Genomic DNA, 27,527 nt, shown 5'->3' on the forward strand with positions numbered 1-27,527 from the left:
ATCAGCGTAGATTTAACACTAAACAAGGCGCTAACTCGTTCTCCTGCTATACCATCAACATGTGGAACGCCCTTCCACAAGCCCTAAAGGAGAGCAAATCCCTAGCCTCCTTCAAAATTGGTATGAAAAGTCACCTTCAGACAGCAGCTACCCGTGACTTGTAAATAGACTAAGCCCCCATGCTCCCCCCCCCCCCCTTTTTCTTTGTATTCTGCCTTTTGTATTTGATGTTATGCTTTTGAAACTGATATTATCCTAGATAAAGTACTATGTTCTATCCGTCTGTCTTTCAATGTTATATGAGATACTTAAAGTGTGGTTCCTGTGGAAATAAGCCTCGGCTTTCTAGGATCTCCTTTTAGTTGACCTTGTACCAGTGATTTGTACTGTCATGAAACTGTACTTTTTTCTATTGCAAACTTCTAATAGATTCTTCAATCAATCAATCAATCAAAAGATTTTAAATGATAACAGATGCTAATAGGCTGATGGTGTAATAGTTAGTGTAGTGATGAAGATTTTTTTTTATCTTCATCTGGAGCTGTTTTGGGCTCAAACTGTTTTGACAGAAGGACCAATGTAAGGGTATTTTCTGAAGTGACCAAAAGGGGGCATTGTTTACCTGTTGTGTTGTCACCCCTGTTGCATTATGATCCAAAGTCATTGAAAGAACATATTTGCCAAACAATTTGCTGACTAAATATAGCCATCTTCATTTAGGAACCAGCTGGGACTTGACATTGAAAAGGGCGTATATTCTTTTGTCCAAACCTTTTAAAATAATTTCGGTTTAGGTTTACTGTGCTCCAATCCACATTTTTGAGCGGTGGTCACACCGTCTCCATAGCGTGGCCGTGTGTATCCGTGCGTGTGTGTGTGTGTGTGTGTCTGTCTGTCTGTCTGTCTGTCTGTAGCCTGAAGTACCTTTTTTGACCACACATGTTAAGGGAGGGGCGCTGTTGTTCAGGCCACTGAGGCCAGGCACACTCACACACATTCACACTCACACACACACACACACACACACACACACACATACACACACACACACACGCGCACGCACGCACGCGCGCGCACACACACACACGCAGCCTCCACCGCTCAGTTCACACAAGTGTGATTTTCTTTTTTCAATTACCGTGAGTGGTAGTTTTTGTGTTGCACTGCCTTTGGCTTCTATATATCACATTTGCAGTCTTGACTCATTTTACAGTGCAAACGGAGTGGCGATGATCTCTCATGTGACCCCCCATTCCCTTTTGCTGACGATGCTATAATGTAGTGCCAGCCGGCTCTAATGGTGATGTCAGCAGGGCACCAGAGAAATGCAGAAGAGGGAACACACCTTTCCTGTGCACCTTTTCTGTGCAAACATTCTGCTTCACTGCTTCTCCTTAATGCTACCTGCCAACTCCTAAACCTCCTCTGACCCTCAAGTGTGCGTCTTCTCCCCTTAACATCAGTGTCTTGTGTTTCACTCTCTCTTCTCTTACCTCTCTTCTTCTTGCATTATTCATGGCTGGCTTCCTTTCATAAATTAATTTGACTTAAGTTATACTGGATGACCTTTCAGGCAAAATACCAGAAGCCCAATGGTGTACACACTCCCCATGTGCGTCTAAGCACCCACACACAGCTCTGCGATGAAGGGAGATCTTTGTACAAGTGCCATTGAGGAGTAACCGTGTGTGGTATTTCATATTGATGTCTGTGTGCGTAGGAGTAGGAACACAGTTTTCCGAGAGGCTGTTATCTGGCAGAGCAGATGAACAGTGCTGTCAGAGTGCCCTCGTAGAGTGTGTATTCCCTCCAGGCAGGGAGTCTGGGAACTGTGGGAAGAGATTCTTGTAGTATCCTGTCATGGACTCATTTATTCCCTCTAACCTGCCTCCCTCTAGCCTCCCTGTCTTTCTCAGTACCTCCTTGACACCCTGCACTTAATGCCCCTCTCTCCTGATTGGCCAAGGATGTCTTAAATGATTGAGTGGTGGCGTTGCCGCGGTGTAGCGTGCCAGGACCAGCGGAAGGTGGCTGATAAAGATCAGAAAAGCTCAGCTCAGGGCCGCTTCATGCCTTATAAGGCGGCGCCTCCCAATTTCCCCTGCAAAAGGGGGCAGAGCACTTTTAAGAAAAAGTACAGAGCGGAGCAGCCGGGGAACACACTGCTTAGGTCGGGACAAGGTGGAATTATAGGATGGGATGTGAGTGTACTCGAACTCTGGCCAGGGAGTTGTGGTGTGGGTGCGTGTGGGGGTGGGGTGTCCGCTTGAGCGAGGTGGCAGCTAACACTTATCTCCACTTGCAGGAAAGCCTCTGACAACACAGCGACAGGGTTGTGCTTTCTCCCTCTCTGTCTCACATACCACACACACACCCTCAGGGTAGCCCTTAAACGGAGGAAGAGTGCTCCCTGTCGTGGAGGAGTCTTCTGAAGTTGTCCGATGACCTCAGGCTCTGAGGAAGAGGAGAGATGAGGAAGCACGTCAGCACTATCCCACTCATCCATGTGACCGAGGTAAAACATGTTTGTGTACTTCATCGATGTCTGCACCACTATCTGTTTATTTGTGTTTGTGTAAAACCTTCTGTCTAAGCATGCCTTATTCAGCAGCCCTTTTTGCTCTTTTTGGGGGAATGACGAGCTGTAAAAGTTGGCTATTGACCTGTAGTGTCAGTTGAAGAGTCACATGCAATCAGTCAACAACATACTTCTGCACCTCAACGTCGGTTCAAGTGCAGACTTTGACCGGGTCACATCAAGTTGTTTGTTTCAGAGAGATATGAAGATCCACTTTTCCTTTGAGTTGCTTTACCCATTAAATGTGCCAGTCATTGGCACATTTCTCATTCCACAATGGTGTGTTTTGACATGACAATATCCCCAAGGACATGGCATTCTGAAGATAGATTTTTGACTGGATTAAAAAAAGTATAGATAAGGTGAGCTGTTGTTTTGGTCATTACAGCCGTGCTGATAAACCAACTTAACAGCAGCAGCAGCCTACCAGAACAGGGAAGGGTTGTGATATTTGACAGTCAGTTGCAGTTTCAAACACGTTGCACCATGCCCGAGTGGCTGTGCGTGTGTCAAGTAATTTGACCTCAACTGCTTACGTAATGTCTTAAAAAATGTCATTATAATAAACTGTAGAGTGCAGATCAGCCCTTAAGACTACTGTCATCTCGCAGAGTTCCCGTCTTATCTCTTTGTTTCTGAAAAGAATGTTAGTGGGGTTTGTTTTATCAGACTGCGGGTGCCAGGCGGCCTGATTCGAGAGTCTCTGTCTCTTCTCTCACAGCCATTCCAGCATTTATCCCTTCTGACTGCGTAGAGTATTAGTATATTAGATACAGTATAATCTGGGCCTTCTTCCTACCGAGCAGTGGTCCTCAAACTTTTACATCCCCTTAACTATGACAGTATACAAATGGAACCAAATCGTTTCATTTGTATACTGTATACAGAGTTACAGACTTGTAAGGGTCAATTTAGATCTCCATAAAGGAACCCACAAAGTCCCTGGAATCCACTTTGAGAACCACTGCTACAGAGTACTTGGCCTGTACTGTGCAGCCACGTGCATGCGTGTTTGTGTGTGTGTGCAAGCATACCTGGTTGTGCTTGAGTGTGTGTTTGCGTCCCAGTCCCCATATGCCTGCATGTTTTTGTATACCTAATGTGCACATCAGCAAGAACCACAACAGTATTGCGCGTTTAACTGTTATATAACATGTCGAGTGCAATGGGTGACTTTGAATGAAGTTTTTGAGAACATCTGTGCTGGTTTAAACCATGCCCAGACAAACCAGTTATTAACCATTCTCAGAACCATTCTATTGTGCATTAGAAAAGAGAACTGACCTGTTCAAATAACCTTAACCCATTCAGGCCGGGAACACATTTTGCTGTTTGGGAGGGGCTTACACTACATGTACAGTATGTAGCAACATATTTGTTTTGTAGGCTAATTTCTGATTTAGCCCTATTCTATAGGTTAGGCCTAGCCTTAACAACCCAGAAAATAACAAAATGGAGCATAATTATACTCTGGAGTATAATGTCAAGGAAAGCATGGCAGACTTACACAGTCTCCCTTCTTGGCTTACAAAGCTTTTTTGCCAATACTGCACATGGATGCGCATCTACAGATGCTATGGTAACCAGTGTGTGGGGGGAGCACATGTCAGTCTGACTTCTCATTACTCCCACTACGTGGCAACGTGTGCGGTTGGTGTTAGAGATGGGGTTAGTAAATGGGAGAGTCGGACGAGCACAACGTCGGCAGACTCGGCACCATAACACACACCCCCAGTGTGGCGTCTTAGATGAGATGCATCGCACGCCTTGATCTTTGGTCTGTTTTCCTTTCCCCTGGTTCTGACTGTTTATCCCATAATAGTGTTAGTATCTTTGAGGACATCGTGGGCTTAAAGCCTGATTGATCCTGCATAGCTGACAATGGTGTCAAATATCGAATATGACTGATATTCAAGCTTGTAACTTGCTGTAATAAGTTATTTTTGGTGAGCAACATCACTGTGTGATGAAATTTGAATTAGGCTTAATGTCTCATTACAACGGTGGTTTATCTGCCGTTTCATTTTTTGTCAATCTTTTGGGGTCTTTTCTGAGTATTTATAGTGGAGATGGAAATGAAACGGTAGACGGAGACATGCGGTAAAGATCGTCGGGACTCGAACCGCATGCACGGTCCGGCTACATTGGGCCACCAGGCCGGCCGGTTTGTGTGATTTCATTAGTGTGCTGCTGTGTAGATGTGTGCGTGCAATGCATGCTTATGCGTCTCTTGTCTGAGCTGAGGCTTGTGCTAGAAGATCTCAGTGTGGGAGCCTTGTGACCTACAGTATTATGAGGTCAACACTGGCCTTCCCAGATCCTTCCCTAACAGGCCCAGTGGAGCAGCTGTTCTATGCTCTGGTGATACACAATCTACTGTCACAGTGACCTCGGTCTTGCCCGCCCCAAGCTCCATCGCTCCCAATTAGACTTGGAAACCTGCGTTTTCCCCGGTGCGTGTGATTCCCCAGCATTGATGATCCCTGCTGGACCACAGCTGCCTGCCCACACCATTAGAGTGGCTCCTGCTCCTTCGTTCTGTTTCTCTCTGTCGCCCACCGTGCGTACCTTGTGCGTGTGTCAGCAGCAGCCACTCTAAAAAATCACCTACCATTTCTCATATTTATGCCACGGACATAGAGCTCAATTTGTTACTATGTATAGGCAAAAATGCCTGCGTATGCATTCACAATCACATGCAAGCTCATGCACGTTTTAAGATGCGTCAACATGTTGACGTGTTAACTACCCAATTCCATTGAAAACCATAATAATAGGTTTGAAATGAGTGTGTACGTTGTAATTAGAATCACGAGGTGTATTGTGTGTGTGTGTGTGTGTGTGTGTGTGTGTGTGTGTGTGTGTGTGTGTGTGTGTGTGTGTGTGTGTGTGTGTGTGTGTGTGTGTGTGTGTGTGTGTGTGTGTGTGTGCGTGCGTGCGTGCGTGCGTGCGTGCGTGCGTGCGTGCGTGCGTGCGTGCGTGCGTGCGTGCGTGCGTGCGTGCGTGCGTGCGTGCGTGCGTGCGTGCGTGCGTGCGTGCGTGCGTGCGTGCGTGCGTGCGTGCGTGCGTGCGTGCGTGCGTGCGTGCGTGCGTGCGTGCGTGCGTGCGTGCGTGCGTGCGTGCGTGCGTGCGTGCGTGCGTGCGTGCGTGCGTGCGTGCGTGCGTGCGTGCGTGCGCGCGCGCGCGTGTGGGGGGGTTCTGAATAACAGTGATCCAAATATATTAAGTATTTGTTCTCAGTCAACCTTCAAGGTTAATGAAATGTTAAATAAGTGGGTGTGTTCATGTTGTGTGGATTATACAGTACATTTAGCATATAACCTTGTCTGCAGCTGCCTCAAGTACTTTTTTGAAAAGGGGGAAAAATAACCTTGTTTTGTAAAATGTGCTTTATAGTGTTGTCTCCTTGCAGCACGCCCTAGCACTGCTAGTCAGCAGGAAGAAAAGGCATTCACACTCTATATCTACATTTCACAATATATGGAATGTGACTTCTGCCCTGAAAATACTACTTCAAAAAGCAAAAGTATGAGTCATTTGATTTGCTTAGTAAAAAGGTATACCAGATAAAATGTGCTCGATGGAAACACACGTCGGCAGCCGTTGAAAATTCACCTTCCATTTCTCATACTCGTGCCACTGGCGTGATGTGCAATTTGTAACCATGGGAACCTGAAATATTTCTGCCTGTTGTTGCTGATTGAAGTCTGATTGCCAGTTCTGTCACACCGACTGTAGTCCAAAACGCTGCCTCACGCCTCTCAACAGGGGCACGGAAGGATGATCATCATATCTCCCTGATTTTTGCCTCCCTCCACTGGCTCCCTATTTGTTACAGCATTGAGTTTAAGATTTTGTTTTTAAGTCTTTAAATGGGTTGGCAGTGGCATCAGAGCTTCTACCGCCCAATAACCCTACAAGGGTCTTGAGGTCTACTTCTGGTCCCACAATCAAGACTGAAGACCAGGGGAGACAGATCTTTTTCCACTGTAGCGCCCAAACTGTGGAACGATCAGGGCATCTCAACCCTTGCCTGTTTAAATCACGTTTGAAATCCCACTTGTACTCCTTGGCTTTCGATGAGAGAGTTGCTGTTTCCGTTAGGCGACGTGTCTGTGTTGCACCCTCTGTGTTTTCCCCCCTGTCTATTGTATTGTATTTTAGTATTGTAGTAACAGCACTTTGGTTCAACGCTGTTTTAAATGTGCTCTATAAATATAGTGTATTGTAGTGGACATACGGTACATGTCATGCATATGCATGCTTATACCCATATTAACCTGTTAACTACCCATTATGAAGATTAGTTAATTGAAAACCTTAGAGAGAACTTGTGTGTGCAAATTGGAATCATTAGGAGGTGTGTACATCCACGTAATATGAACAGTGATCAAAGACTTTTTGTTTTCACTCACCTCTCAAAGTTAAATAAATATATGTCTGGCAATGTGGATTATTATCGTACACGCCGTGTAGGCTATATATATAAAAGGCTGTTACATATTGTACCTCCTCTCATTCACACTGTTATCCACACTTCACAGCATGGAATCTCATTTCTGCCCCGCTACTTCAATACACTGCATACTAGACGAAGTATGAGTCATTCGCCGTGTAAATGGAAATTATACTAGATTAAATGAACTCTCTCCATGACTCCATCTCTGTGTATGTGCTCCTGTTTGTGAGTGTACGTGCATTTTATTACTGCAGTTATTGGCTGGTGTGTTTTTTTTTTTTTTTTTGATGTGTTGACGTGTGAATGGTCGTGATGATGATGATGATGTCAGAGCAGCCAGGAATGCGTCACTCTCAGCCAGACCTGTTATACTCTCTTTCTCTCCCTGACCACTTGCTTTAACTTCACAACTCTCTCTCTCTCTCTCTCTGTAAGTTCATCCCTCTGTACTTCTCTGTACCCCCTCATCTCTCCATAGTCATATTTTCTCGGAATAGACAAGCTTTGATTTTTGGGTTGTGACGTGGGAGTGCATGCAGAGATGAAAGAGGAAGGTGACAGTGTGCACTGGGACCCCCAACAGCACCCTTTGACAAAGAGACCCTTTAGATCATCATTTCAAAAGGCCCCTGGTGCTCAAATATGATCACAGCGTCCTGCCCTCGAACCACGTTCGTCCATAAACTTCACTTTCAGTTTCTCCTACAGAACGTCAAATCATAGGCCATCGTCGCGTTGCAAGGAATTCATTTACTGTTGCTACTATGATTGTAATGTGCTAAAAGAGAGTCCTTCCTAGTCCTTCCTTTACATGTGTATTCCCTTGTGATGTGTTGTCAGTTCCAAAACAAACAGTGTATGTTTTTGATGTTTGACCATGAACACTGACAAACACCCAGTCAGTTGCATTTCTTTCTTTCTCTTGTTGATCAGACCGCTGTAATAAAGTGGCAAGACTTTAAGGCAGGGCACAAACTAATAAATAGCACAAACATGGGTTAATATCCCTGTCTGGCTTTTGTGAAGTCAGTGATTAAGTAACACCTCAGGAGAATTTCATGTATCTTTCCCTTAGTTTCAACTCCCACCAGGCTTAAGATTTACAATGCCCCATAGAACCACCACTGTTCATGACTAGTGTGCCCATTCATGTGTCCCCGATTTAGATCCACTGCTGGATACTGACAAAAGACACTCATGGATTTTGGGGGGAAACTTGAGGTTGTGTGGGTCTCTTTAACCCACTCAGAAATAAATTATGTTGAGCCTAAAAGACTGTTATCACTGAAACAGGAGAGGGGAACATGTATTTAGCCATGTAGTGATGATGAGAGAGATGGGAGTGGGGAAATGTTCTTCCCCTTTTGGGTCCAGCTAAACTTAGCTGGGTCTTTACCTTATTGTGTGAGGAACACACACACAGTGAGGGAGAGATGCTGTTGCTGCTACCTCTCTTGCTTTGGGGACAGTGACTATCAGTCTGAAGGGCTACAACACATCAGCACTGTTCTGCTTTGAGTTATGGTTTAATTTGGTGGTGTTGTCCAGTCATGGCCTCTGGTTGTGTTTTGCATGTCAATAAACCGTTCTCTATTCGGATTAGTTCTTAGTGATGTGTTGTGGTCGATTCGCTGTCCCATAGCAAGAGAGGTAGCAGCAACAGCATCTCTCACTGTGTGTGTGTGTGTGCGGTGCGCGTGTGTGCGTGTGTGGGTGGGTGGGTGGGTGCGCGTAAAAAATAGCAGATCTACATGCTCACAACGCCGCGTTGGGAGGCTATTTTCACAATTTCTGCCTCTAATATTTTTGCCAATATTAAGTTTAATTTGTCGTTTTAGTGGAATTTAAAAAGTCCTTAAATTGTCACTTTAGAAATGTGCAGATACCCTCTATATACCCTTAGACTTTATGTTGGTTTGTTTACTGTTGAGCGAGAAGAAATCTTGTGAAATATAATATCGTCAACCATTCATCAAGGACGATGATACACGAAAGAAGAAGTGAGAAATCAATGTTTCACATTAAGTTAATCATCTGGGGACCCCTCAAAATAATTTGGGGACCCCCTGGGGGTCCCGACCCACAGGTTGAGAACCATTGCTCCAAGAGACCTAATGGGGCTTATCAGATGCAAGGAGAAATCAAACGCAATTTTCCCCTTGCTGACAAATATACATGACATTGGCATGCTGTTTTCTGCACAGATGAAGAGTTCAGCGCAGGCTAACTTGATATGAACTAGCTGTGTGTGAGAGACTTTAAATCGGAAACTATTCTGGCAAGTACAAAATGGTTCTCTTCAGGCGAAATCCTCTACCTCCTCTTCTCTCACACCAACTAACTTGTCCTCTTTCACTACATCCATAAATCTCCCCTTTGGTCTTCCACTTGGCCTCCTGCCCTAGGTGGGCGGCTATCTGCCATGAACGATTGGGTTGAGAGGGAGAGTGGGTGAGAGAGAGAACAACAACTACAAAGGTGCAATTCTGGGAAATTGCAAGGGACAGAAAAAGTCCACTGAACTCCATGGGGTTTTGGGGTTACAGAAAAGGTTACAAAAAACGTTACAGAAAAGTATTTTTTACAGTGTTATGGAGTATGGATAATTTTATTTATTTCACAATAAAACGGTACAAAGATAGCATTAAGACGAACAGGACTGGACTGTGTTAATGATACATTTAGTTGTTTAAACAGAGGAGAAGATTGAGCCAGATGGTTAAAAGAGGCAGCTATTCTTACAAAATCAAACCTCGGTTCGAACTGAAGCGGTGAATTAGAGCAGTTCCAGATCTATGTTTTTGATTCAGATGGGTCCCAGGGACATTTTATGAGTCCCGTTTTTACTGGTGTGTTTGTGTGTGTGTGTGTGTGTGTTTTTTTTTTTTTTTTACCGCAACGTGCTCTCTCTCTCTCTCTCTCTCTCTCTCTCTGTTTTCTCCGTGCGGTTTGTAAGTTTCACTTTCGGTTTAGAAATCAGCATCGCTTGCTCTGTCTGGCTCTCTCGGCTCTCTCTCTCTCTCTCTCTCTCTCTCTCTCTCTCTCTCTCTCTCGCGCGCGCGCGCGCGCATGCGCAGATCCTGTTCATACTGGACGACGGTGAGTGAGTGAGTGAGTGAGTGAGGACAAGGCATGGGACAGACATGACCATACATTGGAAGCGGCTAGTCACCGCTTCAAAAATGTATTTTGCGATGGATATGTACTGCTATGCGATGTGAGAGTGTGGTTTAGCCAACACCAACTCGGGACTCCTGAATGAAATAGTTTATATACAAGCTCACAGCGTGTCACGGCACAACGTGTTTGCTCCGCTCAATTTGCACAGGTGCGATTTTAATCAAAAGACACAACTAGAATTAAGATGTTTTTTGTGATAATGGGGATATACGAAGCATTGTTAAAACATTTTCTTGATTCATACAATGAATGCTTGTTAAAAAACCCAATAAACAAAAGTAAAAAAAAAAAAGGACACAACTAGAAAGGTGCAATTCTAAGAAATTGTGGTTGCGCCAACGCAAGTAGTGGGTTCACACTAGAAAAGACGGTTCCTGATTAATTTTGTCTCACCTATATATTGTATATATTGTGATGTCACGTGAAGCTTGACCAATCCACCTTTCCATTATACTAGTCCTTTCCCGTTCGAACATGTGTGCTCAGAATTAATTTGGGTTATGTCATATGGTGTGAACAGTGTATGAGGGATTGAATGTAGGAGTCTCAGAACAGTAATGTTGGAGAACCCAGACAGACGTATCAGTGATGTCATCTCCAAATGTGGGCACTGTTTCAGCATGCGGCTGTTACCATGGCGGCGATGCATGCGCAGTACAGGCTGCGGTATCAGTGATGTCAGTTATCTCCAAATTTGGGCACTGTTTAGTATCACTGATGTAAGCTATGTCAGACAGACATGGACAGACAGAAAGACATCTGGTTGTTTATTAGTAGGATTGTCCATCCAGAAAAGGGACATAGGTATGGGGACGTACATACATAGTCCACAAGCACAGTGGTTCTCGAAATGTTTATTTCACCTGTTAAACCTGTAATGGTCCATTCAGACCTCGTCCAATGAACCCCAACTGTCTCTCTCAACCCACTTTGAAAACCACTGCGATAGTTGTATACATTTAGGGCTGGCTCTTTGTGTTTCTGGTAACATTACCCCTGGTAAGACATGCATGCGGATTGTGTGTAGTTAGGTAGTGTCTACGCTACATAGCCAGCGTGAGATAAAACTACTGCTACGGACTGGTCGAAAGAGAACTCTCCTCCTGTGTATACATTGTGTAGGTCACAAGCGCATGGGTTTAGTTAAAAACTTGCGTTTAATCCAGCTGGTTGTTTTTGTTCATTGATCAAGACGTCGTTAGAAAATTTGAAATTAGGGGATGATTTTGGTTTATTTTCTAGGATTGACGGCTTTTAAATATTAAAGGGAAATAAAAAGACTACTCAAATCTTTCTTTTATTTTTTATTTTATTTATTTTATTAATGTTATGGGTCTGTAAGAGGACAGTGATTCGTTGAGACACACATGGTATTTTTGGGGCGAGTCCCAAAAATATAAATCATACGTCACAGGCTTGCCCAAATATGGAGTTGCACCTGGCTTGGTGGAGATATCCATTCCATCGAGGGCACTGTTGGAGGCTGCATAGACCCCATATGTGGACTCAGGTTTTTGCTGCATCTGTTACAACACACGCCCCACTGAATATCAGTGTTTATTATTCACCACTTGTTATTCCTCAAACTGTAGTTCATAGCATTGTTTACACAAACCTAAGATACAATTTCATAATTTGGTGTCCCATAGTGTAGAACTTCCTTTGTAAAGAGTTTCCATTTGAGGTGCAGAAGACAAGTGGCACATGGTGTTGAAGCCATGCGAAGGTCAGCAGACGACAACAGGCCTGACAGAACCCAGTTAAAGCGTTCGGTAAACGGGACAGATGTTCTCCCTACAGAGCTAGGACTGAAGTCCTATGGTGTCCGGATGGCATGCCATTCAGAGCGCCTCAGGGAAAACAGGTTTGCAAAGCAACAGAACTTTGACGAGGAGAGAAAAGAAATGCTGGAAATGTTGGCCTCTAAACAGCAAAGGATTCAAAGTTTGGAGAGTGCTCTCTTGAACATAATGCAAGAAAGGAAGAAATGGGAGGAAGAGAGACAGGGACTGGCTAGAGGAAACAAGGCTTTGCTTAAGAAGAACGTACATCTCCAGGATCAGCTGGACCTGGTCCAGGAAGAACTTAGAACCAACCATGTGAAATGGTTAATGGAGGAGAAGGAGTTGGGGAAGGAGAGACAGGGGCTGGCTGTGAAGATGGAACAACTCCGGAAGAGACTGGACATTGCCGAGAAAGAACAGAAAACCATGAGAACCAAAGATGCTCATTGGTCATTGGAGAAGGAGAAGGGACTGGCCGGGGAAAGGAGGCTTTGGCTGAGCAGAACAACTCTGGACTTTAGTTAGTTAACTGAAGTTCCGGCAAAGTCCAGGATGTGGGTTGGTCAGACTTTGCCTGGGTTTTGGGCTGGTGTCGGCTGGGTGCCACCTGGGACAGTGACCACAATCTGTTAATGTGGTTGACAAACTTTGAGCCGTTTTTGCCTAGATGTGGGCCATATCTATGCCAGATGTAGGCCACGCTTCAGTTTACTTTAGGGCCCAGACATTTTCCTTTTACGTACAACAAACGTTGAGACGTTTGTGCCAAGATGTAGGCCATATCTAGGCCAAATGTAGGCCACGCTTCAGTTTACTTTAGGGCCCAGACTTTTTTTGGAAACCGGACAAAGCCAGATGTTGGATCTTCTTCCAGGAACACCGCTCAAAAATGGACAAGAACAAGACAAGAAGTCTGGTTGCCTATAACAACCACACTAACTATACAGTATTAACCAATAGAGGTTTTTTTTTTTTTTTAACTTTTTTTTTATCCCACCCATTTTTCACTAACCTCGCATCAGCAGTCTTTCCACCTCGGAGGAAAGCCGCCTGGTATTCGTTTACAACGGGCCGTTTGATTAGGTCTAGGCCGGATGGCAGAAGAAACGAGCGGCGTCGCTTTGTTTGGGTTCCCCCTGTTTGTTTCCCCAATCCCTATTTAATTGTTCGAGTAGCCTAGTGTGGTCTTGCCAGTCGCTACGAGTTGGACTAAAAGATGCTTACACCAAACAAATTTTCCAAAAGCAAAACTACGCCGCATCAAGGGGTTTATTGGGTAGGCCCTAAAATTATGCCCTTGAGCGCAGGTGAATTATTTTGGGTTAAAACTTATTCTGGTTTGATGTTTCCGGCCAAAGTGTAGTCATTTGGGGACTACAACATGACGTAGGTGGTTTCACTGAGAGATGTGGAAAGCCTTTAACTGAAAGTGACAGGAGGGGATATAATCATCATGACAGAACATGAAGGACAGAATGTGACAGTCAGGTTATGATATCTGGCACTAGCAATCAATTGTAATACAATAACTTGAGACTAGACACAAGCTCAAGAGAGACAAGGATTAGTGTGAGATGAGGAGTTCTGCCTCAGCAGTGGCAACATAATTCTTTGTTCTACAAAGAGTCTTATAAGAGATTGACTCATAACGGGTACAAGCAGTGAAATGTTGGTGGGATATGTTCCGCAGAAACTGCTAATGATGATAGAAGTAATACTGGATAACATGTATACTGCCTCCCCCTGGCCAGCCGGGTCGCCTGATGGAGGGGAAAGGAACCGGTTGGAATAACATGTTCCTTCCACGCGCTATGTCCAACATGGGAAACTCCCCCCTGTCATGTGAAAAGAAGCAGCTTGGACTCCTCATGCATTGAAGGAAGCATGAGGTCAGACCGTTGCTCTCCCCAAGTTGACAGAGGGAGTGTATCCCCCAGGAGTACATGAGACAATGACACTGGATGAAAATAATGGGTATAACCAGTAAGACTCCCTAATCGGGAGATAAGCGACCGTCAGGTCACATGTATACACAAAGAGGGCTGTAACTGCCATTGCTTCCTAGTTGTGTGGGCAAGGTATAGTTTAGGTTGGCAGAGAAAGTGTGGGGTTAGCTGTGACATGGTTGCGTTTATGTGGGCAGAAAACGTGTAATATGTAGCTGGTGCAAATGTGATGATGAGAAATATGACAGGCACAGATGATGTTGTGGGGAGCACAGTGGGAGATTGATGAGAAAGCAGACGTATTCATTTAGATGATTTAGGGCAAAAATTGTAGGAGCAGTGGCCAAAAATGTGTTTTACAAATCGGCCTGAAGGTGGCGCAATATGGGACAGATCCAAGGTGATGAAATCAGTGTAGACATACTGTGTACCGATGTGCGTGATTTTAGGGCAAAAATTGTAGGAGCAGTGTCCACAAATGTGTTTTGCAAGAATCGGCCTCATGGTGGCGCTAGAAGAGGGCCATGTGACAAATGAGGGGTGGGGTGTCCGCGTTGCCTTGGCGGACAAATAGATACCGGCCCCGGCTCTCCCGGACGTTCCTAGCCCAAGTTACGGCATTTTATGTGAGCTGCAGTGGAGGGGGTCCTCCACTGGGGGCGTCACCACTTTTGCATCCGTTCTGGAGCACCAGGAGTGGGTGGTCCCCGGGAATTCCCCGTGAGCAGCCCCGTTGGGGTGGTCATTTGGTCATTTTTGCACATTTGGTCATTTTTTACACTTGGGGGTCCCCCAGGGAGCTGGGGGTCCCTGGAGCTCCGGGGGTCCTTGGAGGTTGTAGTTTGGCAGGTAAGGATTGTGTGTGCAAAATGTGGCATGGATGGGGGCAACGGTTGTGGAGATATGAGCAGGGCAAAAGTGTGACGTGTGACACCTGGGGGTCCCCCAGGGACCTGGGGGTCCCTTGAGCTGCGGGGGTCCTTGGAGGTTGTAGTTTGGCAGGTAAGGAGTGTGTGTGCAAAATTTGGCATGGATGGGGGCAACGGTTGTGGAGATATGAGCAGGGCAAAAGTGTGACTGACTCACTCACTCACTCACTCACTCACAGACGGACAGCCGGTGGAGGTTTTGGTAGTAAATGCGACCTGACGGTCGCAATAATGGGTTAAAATCGTGGGATATGAATGTAGTTGAAACAATATATATATAATAATACTGTATGTAATGAAGCAGTAGGCATACGTATAAGTCTTTAACAGCAGTCACTGTTTATACATTTATAAGCAGTTGTCCATTCAGTTGTCATTGCGACCGGAGGTCGCACTTACTACAGAAAGCTGCTCGAGGTGTCCGTCTGTCCGTCACACACGTCACACGTCACACTTTTGCCCTGCTCATATCTACGCAACCGTTGCCCCGATCCATGCCAGATTTTGCACACACACTCCTTACCTGCCAAACTACAACCTCCAAGGACCCCCGGAGCTCCAGGGACCCCCAGCTCCCTGGGGGACCCCCAAGTGTAAAAAATGAGCACATGTGCAAAAATTACCAAATGACCACCCCAACGGAGCTGCTCACGGGGAATTCCTGGGGACCACCCACTCCTGGTGCTCCAGAACGGATGCAAAAGTGGTGGCGCCCCCAGTGGAGGACCCCCTGCCACTGCAGCTCACATAAAATGCCGTAACTCTGGCTAGGAGCGTCCGGGAGAGCCGGGGCCAGTACCTATTCGTCCGCCAAGGCAACGCGGACACCCCACCCCTCATTTCTCACATGGCCCTCTTCTAGCGCCACCTACAGGCCGATTTTTAAAACACATTTTTGGCCACTGCTCCTACAGTTTTGGCCCTCAAATCACGAAAATCACTACACAGTATGTCTACACTCATCTCATCAACATGGATCAGGAAGTTTTTGGAAGAAAAAATGTTTGCCCTATTTGTGGAGATAAGTGACCTACGGTCGCTTATCTCCCGATTAGGGAGTCTTACTGGTGTACATTGTGCAAGTAATATTTTGACTTACAGTTTATTTTGTTTTATTGTTTTAGTTTTTTCTTTTTCATTCAGGGCACAGACAGCTGTAGGGAAGAACTCTTTCCGAGCGTTGGGCTAGACACCGCTAGCGATTGCCAATTCACATCATCACCATTACTCTGTTACTTACTTACTTACTTACTAAGATGGTGTTTGCCCTTCATAATTATTTATTTTCCTACTCAAGCACACACTGTACACTGTATGCCCTGCAGGCACAGGAGAGAGCCTTTTTAATGTGCCTGTGCACAGGATGTAACAACAAATTCAACCTAAGGGTCCCCTTACTTTCCCATATAGATGGTTAGCAATCTGGGAACCCATTTGGTAAAACAAAAAGGGGTTTAAGGGGTATACAGCCATTGGAACCTCCACGATGTCATTTGATTGTTTGGGAGCAATCACATGGTTATAGCTAAGCTAACGAACTGGTTCAGGTTAGACACTGTTAGTGTGGTTATGTGTGGGTTTGGCATTTTAATCCATTCATTTTAGTTAAGGTTAGGCAGTGTTCGTATGGTTAGTTTTGACATGGGTTTTATGTGGTTAGGGTATGGAACTGGCAAGGGAGTTCAGATTCCATCTGACTGCTGAATAGATAATGCACCTATCATGTATCCCAATAAAATAAAATAACCCCATTTTATGAATTTAAAACTTGAAACCATTGGTGTCCAGTCAGAAATGTAATCTTCTCATTTTCTCATTTATCCAAGATATTGCATATTCTATCTATTATGATTCAAGACACGCACACCGCACTGCAATGGAACATTCAATATCCCTGATTTGATTATATAAATAATGTTTTATCCTCTTATTATCTTATTTTTGGAGATGGTTGTTGCCTTGTCTTCCCTTGAGATCGGCCCAAGAGTCAAACTTCCCAGCTGGGGACCACTAGCCTGGCATAGCCAGCCTATATACCAGTAAGACTCCCTAATCGGGAGATAAGCGACCGTAGGTCTCGCTAGAAGAGGGCCATGTGAGAAATGAGGGGTGGGGTCTCCGCGTTGCCTTGGCGGACGAATAGGTACCGGCCCCGGCTCTCCCGGACGCTCCTAGGCCGAGTTAGGGCATTTTATGTGAGCTGCAGTGGAGGGGGTCCTCCACTGGGGGCGCCACCACTTTTGCATCCGTTCTGGAGTAGCAGGAGTGGGTGGTCCCCGGGAATTCCCCGTGAGCAGCCCCGTGGGGGTGGTCATTTGGTCATTTTTGCACATTTGGTATTTTTTTTACACCTGGGGGTCCCCCAGGGACCTGGGGGTCCCTGGAACTCCGGGGGTCCTTGGAGGTTGTAGTTTGGCAGGTAAGGAGTGTGTGTGCAAAATCTGGCATGGATCGGGGCAACGGTTGCGGAGATATGAGCAGGGCAAAAGTGTGACGTCTGACGCACTAGCCTGGCATAGCCAGCCTATATACTAATGCAGCTAACTAACTGCAGTATCCCCTCCTTGTTTTAACATGGGTGGATGTTCTAGCTGAGCTAGGCTAGGGGACCACAGTCAGTCACTCACACGCTATACTGGCATTCATTACAGGGGCGTGGGTCTGAGCAGGAACATGTTAAGGAAATGAGGAAGACACAATCTGAACACTGCTCTGGTGAGGGCTCACTTCCCGTCTGGCTTAAAGACAAAGTAATGGAAGAAGGGTCTGATTAGGATGACTTGTGTGCCTCTCATTTTTCTGTCTTTTTCTCTCTCAGAAGACACACACGCACACACACACACACACACACACACACACACACACACACACACACACACACACACACACACACACCAGAAGAAGACACTGAAGTAGTTTTTAGCATGGAAGTTACGTTACATCTATACTATAATTTTGCGAATGTCTGAGTGAGTGAGTGAGTGTCTGTCTGTCCCAGCGTTTCTCCTCGGTGGCTGGAGCAATTGATCTGAAATCGCATCACTATCAGCATATGAACACACCTGACATAACTGTGAAGGCCGTTTGTCACTTTCACAAATCGTATGCTGTATATTAGCATTTTTATGCTGTATCTATATCTATTCTGCATCTAGCATGAGGCACATCTATTCTGCATCTCGCTTGAGGCAAAATGTTTAACCAGCTCTGTGTGTGTGTGTGTGTGTGTGTGTGTGTGTGTGTGTGTGTGTGTGTGTGTGTGTGTGTGTGTGTGTGTGTGTGTGTGTGTGTGTGTGTGTGTGTGTGTGTGTGTGTGTGTGTGTGTGTGTGTGTGTGTGTGTGTGTGTGTGTGTGTGCAGGCAGGCAGGCAGGCAGGCAGGCAGGCAGGCAGGCAGGCAGGCAGGCGGGTGTGTGTGCAGGCGGGTGGGCGGGCGGGTTGGGGGGGGGGGGGGGGGGGAACAGTATCTCTGTAGCCATTAAACGAAACGGGTTTCTTACATTGATGCTCCTACATCATGCAAGCACCAGTGAGTGAGTGAGTGAGTTGGGCTGGGGGGCTGGGGGGCTGGGGGGGGGGGGGGGGAACAGTATCTCTGTAGCCATTAAACGAAACAGGTTTCTTACATTGATGCTCCTACATCATGCAAGCACCAGTGAGTGAGTGAGTGAGTGAGTGAGTGAGTGAGTGTCTGTCTGTCTGTCACAGCGTTTCTCCTCAGTGGCTGGAGCAATTGATCTGAAATCGCATCACCATAAGCATATGAACACACCTGACATAACTGTGAAGCCCGTTTGTCACTTTCACAAATCGTATGCTGTATATTAGCATTTTTATGGTGTATCTACTATATCTATTCTGCATCTAGCATGAGGCACATCTATTCTGCATCTAGCTTGAGGCAAAATGTTTAACCAGCTCTGTGTGTGTGTGTGTGTGTGTGTGTGTGTGTGTGCAGGCAGGCGGGTGTGTGTGCAGGCGGGTGGGCGGGCGGGCGGGCGGGCTGGGGGGGGGGGGACAGTATCTCTGTAGCCATTAAACGAAACGGGTTTCTTACATTGATGCTCCTACATCATGCAAGCACCAGTTAAAGTTACTTTCCATCCCTCATATAGTGTGTGCACAGTGCACATCCCATAACCCACACACTGCACATCATTTTGGAGCTCATATCTTTGAACGGGTAAGGGCTAGTATATATAATACACAGTTTTGAGGAAGCTAGTGGGAACCTTATTGACTAAATCTAAAAACATGTCAGTTCCCATAACATTCTTGAACCCCAACCAGTACATTACACAATACACACCCTCCGCTTAAAGGTTTCATACCAGCACCAGTGTTCCGAAAGCATGTGGCGATTGTTGAGGTCAGTTTGCGTTCACAGCTTGGAGAGAGTCAGGAAGTGGTACAGGAAGCATCATAATGAACACAAACATCACTAGTGGGAAGGAGGAACAATGGCGTCTTGTGATTATCATCATGCATTGCATACATACTTGCATAGACACGCAAATGCTTCATTTCATGACGCAAACATTTACAAAATACGGGCCCTTGGTTCCCCCTGCTCTATTCTTAGACATTGTATTATTGAACTCAAATGTTTTTCTTGGCTATAATGGGATTCTGTAAATAAAAAGTATGCACCAATAGTACAGGCACCAGATGTATGTGACAGTGGGGTGTTATTTTCTTGAACTGGATCAATGCAGGCAGAGGCAGGCTTGACTTCAATATGATGCTGCTGTTAGCACTGCGGCTCCACAAGTAATGAGCTTCCAGCTCCCATTAATGATTTGCTTTTAATATGTGTGCACACAGAAGCCTGAAGCCACTCTCTGCAAGCACATAGCTGATAGCCCCTCTTTGCCAGATCAATTCTACGTGCCCGCTTAGACCTAATCAGATATCTTATTTAATTCTGAATCACATCTCTCTCTTTCTCTCATACTCACACATAGTCATTTGACAAATACATTAATAGCCAATGGAAATGGACTGGAAATGTATTGGGCAATCAGGATTGATCAAAGCAGAAATTTGATCTGGGTTTGATGTAGTATGTGCAATCACATCTGAACACACTCTCTCTCCCTCACTCACTCACTCACTCACTCACACACACACACACACACACACACACACACACACACACACACACACACACACACACACACACAGAAATATGATTTAATCAGACTGGATCACATTCAAATTGAGCAATGGTGATCGTGTTCTGTTTCCAGTGATCAGTGTTCTATGTCCTGCAGGCTAAATCACTGCGTCCCAGAATGTCCAACCTGTCAGCGGACACTCTCATCACAGCGATTAACGGCTGTCTGACTCATTCACTGCTTTCTCTATGCACTTCTCTATAACTCAAAGTGCTTCATTTCAATCACAAGACGTACCTAACATTGCCACAGGAGCTGTACATAGCCAGAATAACAATTAAATTATCTCTCTCTCCAAAGCAACTGACCTTGTAGTATCAGAGGGACCTTAGAAATCATAAAATGGGCTTATGATTCAAAATATTTTTTCTCATTTGTACGCTTTATTTTGAGTTCATGGCTACTGAGATGTGTGTGTATGTGGGGGGTGGTTAAAGAAAGGAATGAGTGGTGTGTTTAAATTTGCGGTGACAGATGTCAGGTGTGGGAATGGAGGACTTGATATGACGGGATGAATACTTAATGTGCTTGTATAGCAACCTGCCAACTGGCCATGGTCACATGCAGGCATGTGCACACATAGACATCAAAGGGGGCTTGAGCCCCTGCCCTTTTATCCGTCTGTAAAAAATGCCCTCTCCAGACCATGAGTACCGTTTTTACTAGGTGAAAGAAATGCAAATGCCCTCTTTCCATGCCATTCCTGAAGGCGGCATTCAAGAGAATTGCCTTGTCTAAACTCTCCTGAACTTGAATGTAGCATCTCATGTTGAAATAATTACCCTCTCTGTGTAGCAATCCATGCCGTTACGCCACATCTCCATTATTCACTTGATTATGCTTAGTTTAATGTGGTATCAAGCAACGAAAATAGCCGACCTTCAAGCTCACAACGCCTTGCGCTGCGATGCGTTGTGGGCTTGGAGGTCTGCTATTTTCAATGTTTTCACCAAAAGGCCCTTATAGAAATGTCAGCCCCTGCCTCTCTAACATTCTCTGCACGTCCCTGGTCACATGACATGACAGAGCCACTGACTAAACTAATTACTTTCTGCTGCTCTATTGGATATAGTCCCACTGTCACTAAAACATTAATGACATTGTCAAGGTTTTACACAGGACCCAAATGCACGAAAGAGCAGACAGGAGTTGATATGTAAAACCTTAATACAGAAATACAGGCAATGGATACAAGCAGGTTATAGTCACATTAGTAACTGACACTTGAATAAACAGGCTTACACTTATATCAACATCAGACAGAAGAGAGGTGAACACAACACAACACTTGTGTGACATAGATGTCACAGGCTGTGACACTGCTCCTACCCGTCCAGCAGAAGTCACTCTCCCCTCATGATCCATCTATTATTAACATGGTTTTCAGTCCCTGGGCCATGTCCATTGTAAGGAAACAAATTTCTGATGTGTCTACATACTAACTAACTACCCACCCAAGTAGACCAGATTTTTTTAATTAGCTTGTGGAGCTTGTGTGTGTTGTTTTTAGTGTGCCTGGAGCTTGCAACTCCTGCTTTTATTTGGAACAAAAATAGATTTTATTTTGCATAAATTAAACTTAAAACTTTAGTTATTTTTGTAGATTTGGAATATCATTACAAAACATACATTGACCACTTCAGTCCTACATTTCGGCCATTTAAAAATAGCCTAGTGCTGCACAGTGCATAACATATAGGCCTATATAGTTCTACTTTGCATTATTGATACTTTTACTTACTCACTTTTTCCACCACTGGTATTTGATGACCTAAACAAACCTCTCCCCTCATAGTCCAGCATGGTGGGCGGGGTTAAATCCCACATTGTGAGACTCCCTGGGATGGCTTTTGGGAGGACAGAGAGGACAGAAGGGAAAGCGATCGTCGCCGCCCCGGTCGCTTTATAGTGGTTAGAACTGTGATGTAGCAGCAGCACTACATCCCGTAGCAACTACCAGCTTTAGATGTAATAAGTTAACAGAGACGTGTGGGGTTCAGTTTAAACGAGCTGCCAGTCCATCCATGGACTTGCAGTTGGGAAAAGTTTCATCGCAAGTGTAGAGGGAGACTAGAAATCCATTAAACGGCGAAATGGTAAGTAATGTATGGTTCTGTATTTTTAGATAATAATACTCAGAGGTGTGAGCTGTGTATACTTTGCATGGATCATTTCTGTCTGCCTCTACGTTTGTGGGTTTGTGTCTAATTTTTGGCCACGTCGTCAATCAGTTTTGCGCGAGATAAAGTTGTTTTTTTGTTGTTGTTGAAAACAAATGAAGATGGAAATCTTATTTTTAATCATGCTGTGTGAGTGCGTGAGCACGGGGCGGTGTGCATGTCTTGTGGTCACTTCACGCAGGAAGGGTGCTGCTAACACACTTCTGTGTTCTCTACAAAGTTTTAAAGCACGCGATGCTCTTCCAGGCTAACAACGACAATACGTGAAAAATCACATTTATCCTGGCGTTTTATCCTGGTTGAGCCGTTCGTTTTTGTTTTGCTTTTGTAAGAACAGGTTTAACAAGACAGTGTGTTCGTGCAGCAGTTGCTGCATGGTGACAGCCCGGTCAAACATGCGTTATAGCACGCATGGGTTCTAATCGTTTCTTTCTGTCATCAGAAACGGTCACCAGCAACGAATGCAGACCAAATGACACAGAAGGGGAACGTGTTTTATTTCCCTTGTGGTCACCACTGCACTTCAACACAACAGAAGTCGCAAAAAATGCTTCGCCTTTTCCTGTAGGCTACCTGTTGTTGCCTAAGGGCACGCAGCAAAAGCAACAATGGACAACGAAGCAACATCAATATCACTGTTGCTTACATGACTCAAAACGTGATTATCCATCCTATGACCCAGTTAGGGGGCTCACATATGGTTCAGCTTTGCACAGCCTTATGTAAAACACGCTCAATACATATGTTACAGTTTGACAGCGATGGCATTTCTTCAACATTCCTCAAAGGACGTTTTTTGCCAAGCCTGAAATCCTCACTTTTTGCGGCACATGGGGACTGGAGACTGACCATCCATTCATTAATTAGTGTGGAAAGCCTGGTCTCCCAGAGGGGGATGTTTGCTGTGCAGAGAGAGAGAGAGAGAGAGAGAGAGAGAGAGAGAGAGAGAGAATCTGTTGCAAAATCTTCCTTGTTCTGCTGTCCATCATCTTATGTCATCATGACCTGATGATTAGTGTTTTTGTGTGTCAGGGCAGATACTCAACATCAAAGATGATTTGATTTATTATAGGCCTGGCTACCCCCAATTCCAGGCCAAAAGCCCTCCTGTTATGTGATTATGTAATTATCTAAGACCAAACAAGAATTGACACAGTCAATATAAAATCTGTGTGCTCGTTTTAGTGTAAAAAAAAGTTTGTAAAAAAAATCTTTTGAAAAAAAAAAAAAAGTTTGAAAAAAAAAAATAGAAAAAAAAAGGTTTAGGTCAAAAAATGTGTTAAAAAATCGACCTGATGGTGGCGCTATATGGGACAGATCCATGTCGATGAGATAAGTGTAGACATACTGTGTAGCGATTTGAGTGATTTTAGGGCAAAAACTGTAGGAGCAGTATTCAAAAATGTGTTTTAAAAAATTTGGCGGGGGTCCCTGGAGCTGCGGGGGTCCCTGGAAGGGTGGAGGTTGTGGATTGGCAGACAAGGATTGTGTGTGGAAAATTTCACATGGATAGGGGCAAAAAAGTGTGATGTGACGTGACAGACAGACAGACTGACGGACAGACAGGCGGTGGAGGTTTTCATAGTAACGGCGACCTGACGGTCGCAATTATAATCATTAGTATTGTTTATTTTAATTATTATTATTAAGGAACTCTAGAAATCTCAGTTGGAACTGTTACCCCAGTGACCCGATGCTGGATAAGCGGTTGAAGATGGATGGATGGATGGATTATTTTAGAGTAAGCTACTTTATTTACCATTATTGTGTACTCCGCCACATGGGGAGCAATCTTCAATTCAATCTTCAATTCAAAGAAGCTTTATTGGCATGAGAACACAAACGTTTACACAGTGGTGGAAAAAGTACCTACATTTTTATAATTAAGTAAAAGTATCAATTCTGCAATGTAGAATCACTCTGTTACAATTAAAAGTCCAGAATTACAAATGTACTTGAGTAAAATTACAAAAGTATTGGTATCCAAATGTACTTAAAGTACCAAAAGTAAAAGTACAATATGTTTGAAAATAGCAGATCTACAAGCTCACAACGCGTCGCACCGCAATGCGTTGTGAGCTTGTAGATCGGCTATTTTCAAATAGCCTTGGTATAACATAGGGCTAAAGTGGTTTATGTATGTTTCAAACTGTAGTTATTGCTTTGTAGATTAGCATTATTGGGCTAAATGTAAAGACGCTACGCTGCGCCAACCGTGAATTCAACACAATCTGCTGTTGAGCAGTTTAACCAATTTGCTCCGTACGTCTACACAAACGGTCAGATTACAAAGATAAATTGCTTAGTGAAGGCTCACGGATGTCACCATAGGGTACGCTCCAGCAGAATGTCCCGTAATGATCGTATTATTTAAAGAGGAGCATTTTAATCCGATCGGTCGTTGTTTCCTTAAAAAGGTATTAATGTATCTAAGTGCAGTACACCTCGCAACCGATGGGGTCGCATGGCTGAAAAACAACAGAAAATGACGTCTGATCGGATTAAAATGCTGTTTATTAAACAATACGAAAGATACGGGTAATTCTGCTTGAGCGTACCATACTGTGACATCTGTGAGACTTCAGTAAGCACTTTATCTTTGAAATATGAACGTTTTTGTAGACGTACGTAGCAAATAGGTTTAACTGCTCAACACAAGGTTGAAGTGAATTTATTACGTGCCCTATCTAAATTGGTCGGGCTAACAGTGCTAAATGTAGCATAATCAGTGTTTGCGTAACTTCAGTTAGAAAGATAATCTGACGGTTCTGACAGACTTAACCTCCTCGCGTTGTGAGCTTGTAGAAGAGCAAAAATAGAGTTGGGTCGCCGTTTTATTCCATGAGTAATTGTGTATAACATGCCTGCGTTAGCCTGCAGCTAGCGCTAGCTAGCGTTAGCCTGCAGCTAGCGCTAGCTAGCGCTAGCGTTAGCCGTTAGCCACACATCCAGAATAGTCTAATAAGTCAATTTTCCAACGGCGAGTGAACGATTGCATTCCGTGTCCTTCATGACAATGTTGTCAATGCTAAGTCAATGCTAAGCAGGGACAACAAACATTTGAGTACTTTTGCCAACACTGCTAATTTCCCCCATAGCCTCAGCCTGGAGGAGCGGTAAGGGCGCTCCTGGGGTACTGTCCTGCGATTGGCCCTTAACTCAGTACCATGTGACATGGGATAGCCAGTCCAGAAGAGGTACCCAACGGTCGCTAGAATCTCGTCTAAGAAAATGAGCTGATGAAATAAATCTGTTACACAGATTTAAAAAAGAAAACATGTCCTAGATCAGGGATGTCAAACATACGGCCCGCGGTTGAGTTGATTGATTGGAATGTTAAGTGACCAGCTCTCTCTCTCTTTGAAGATGACAGCATTGCTAGGAATGGGGTGGGGGGTCTGGCTATGAATAATGCCTGAACATACCTACAATATTCGAACTGTACTCAAAGATTACACATATTAGACATGGAAATTAATGTTGTTAAGAAAATAACGTATTTAAAAAATATAATAATAATAAAATGTAAAAGTTTTATTATTCCGATATTTTCTGAATATGCCATTATTGTTCATTACTTTTATTCTTTTTATTATAAAATACAATAAAAATAATTATTGTCCTGCATCAATGATATATTTTTTTTTGCCATTTACAAATTATAGCAGAGACAATCAGGAATTGAATTATTCTATTATCAAATGGTTTATTCTTATTGGCACTTAACTTAAAGGAGTAGTTCACCCCCAAAATGCCATGGAGCCAATGGAGACTCATTCCTAAAACAGAAATTTGATTACAATAAATGCATGCCTATTGATTCCCGATGGGGACCCAAATGCATTTGGGTCCCCATCCGGAATCAATGGGGGGAAGTGTACTATTATCACATTTTTGTCTTAGTAATGCGACAAATAAAATAAAAATATATTATTGAACTCAAGTCTCCATGGCGTGAGTAATCAAAGGGGAAAAAAAAGTCATTTTGGGGATGAACTACTCCTTTAAACAAAATAGCATCTCTCGTACCTAACTGCAACTGTAATACCAATAATGAAAGTAGCTATTTTACTTAATAATGAACACAATTTGTAAAATTATATACTGCTATACTGCTAGCTACAGCAGTGGCTGAGACGACAGGAAGAAAAACAGAGCGAACATGTGCGTGAGTGTGCATGCCATCCGATCCGCGACTGGTTCGGCCCTCATCAAGTCGCCTTTCATCCAATGCGGCCCTCACCCCAAAATGAGTTCGACACCCCTGTCCTAGATGTATCTGGACCATCATATCCTTGGCCATCTGTAGTCTAGTTTTTGTTTTAACCTAGTTGAAATCTGTTTACATCTCCTCCTCCCTCTGTCATACACAATTAAACAAAACTAAAGCCTAGTTTGTACAAGTTTATAGTACTATACAGTTAGATCATGGCTTTGGGCATTTAAGCCTGTTTTATAGGCTACTTGCATGCCATTGTCACACACTGACAACAGCAGATCTACAATACAAGCTCAAAACATGTCAGGTAGTTAAGTGTTTTTGTATCACTTGCCATCTATACTATAATTTTGCGAATGTCTGACTGAGTGAGTGAGTGAGTGAGTGTCTGTCTGTCCCAGCGTTTCTCCTCGGTGGCTGGAGCGATTGACCTGAAATCGCATCACTATCAGCATATGAACACACCTGACATAACTGTGAAGCCGTTTGTCACTTTCACAAATCGTATGCTGTATATTCGCATTTTTATGGTGTATCTATATCTATTTAGCCTACAGTACCTTTTGTGACCACACATGTTAAGGGAGGGGCGCTGTTGTTCAGGCCATGCACAATCACACACAAACCCACACACACACACACACACACACACACACGGGGGGGGGGGGGCAGGTAGGCGGGGGGGGGGGGGGGAGCCATTAAACGAAACGGGTATTTCTTACATTGATGCTCCTACATATTATCATGCAAGCACCAGTTAAAGTTACTTTCCATCCCTCATATACTGTATGCACAGTGCACATCCCATAACCCACACACTGCACATCATTTTGGAGCTCATATCTTTGAACGGGTAAGGGCTAGTGTCTATAATACGTTATAAACATAGGCTACTTATAATGCATTATAATCTGCTTATAACGCTATGGTTATAAACATTCATAAATACATGTAAAGCGTTTCACACCCAATGCCAATTGCCTAAGCTGTAATCCTGGGCGCTATCTCCCTCTCCCAACCTGGGGAGAGCCCCGAACTGAGCTCATGCGATCAAATCAGGCTGTCCTCCATATATGG

The 27,527-nt window shown here is 44.3% G+C and overlaps 1 protein-coding gene across 2 annotated transcripts in view; it reads left to right on the plus strand.

Annotated features, from left to right (window-relative positions):
• Window positions 1–2,208: 2,208 nt before the first annotated feature.
• Window positions 2,209–27,527, plus strand: part of tmcc3 (transmembrane and coiled-coil domain family 3) — a 57,406-nt gene continuing 32,087 nt past the window's right edge. The window contains exon 1 of one of the 2 annotated variants that reach the window (XM_080754831.1): window positions 2,209–2,515. In XM_080754831.1, coding sequence (XP_080610957.1) covers window positions 2,471–2,515 — 45 coding nt within the window. In that variant the 5' untranslated portion in view covers window positions 2,209–2,470. Of the gene's footprint in view, window positions 2,516–21,975; window positions 22,148–27,527 lie in introns of those variants that run through there. The other variant, XM_080754832.1, reaches the window with a different exon arrangement.

The sequence above is a fragment of the Nannobrachium achirus genome, assembly GCF_963921795.1.
Source record: "Nannobrachium achirus genome assembly, chromosome: 23".
Taxonomy (NCBI): domain Eukaryota; kingdom Metazoa; phylum Chordata; class Actinopteri; order Myctophiformes; family Myctophidae; genus Nannobrachium; species Nannobrachium achirus.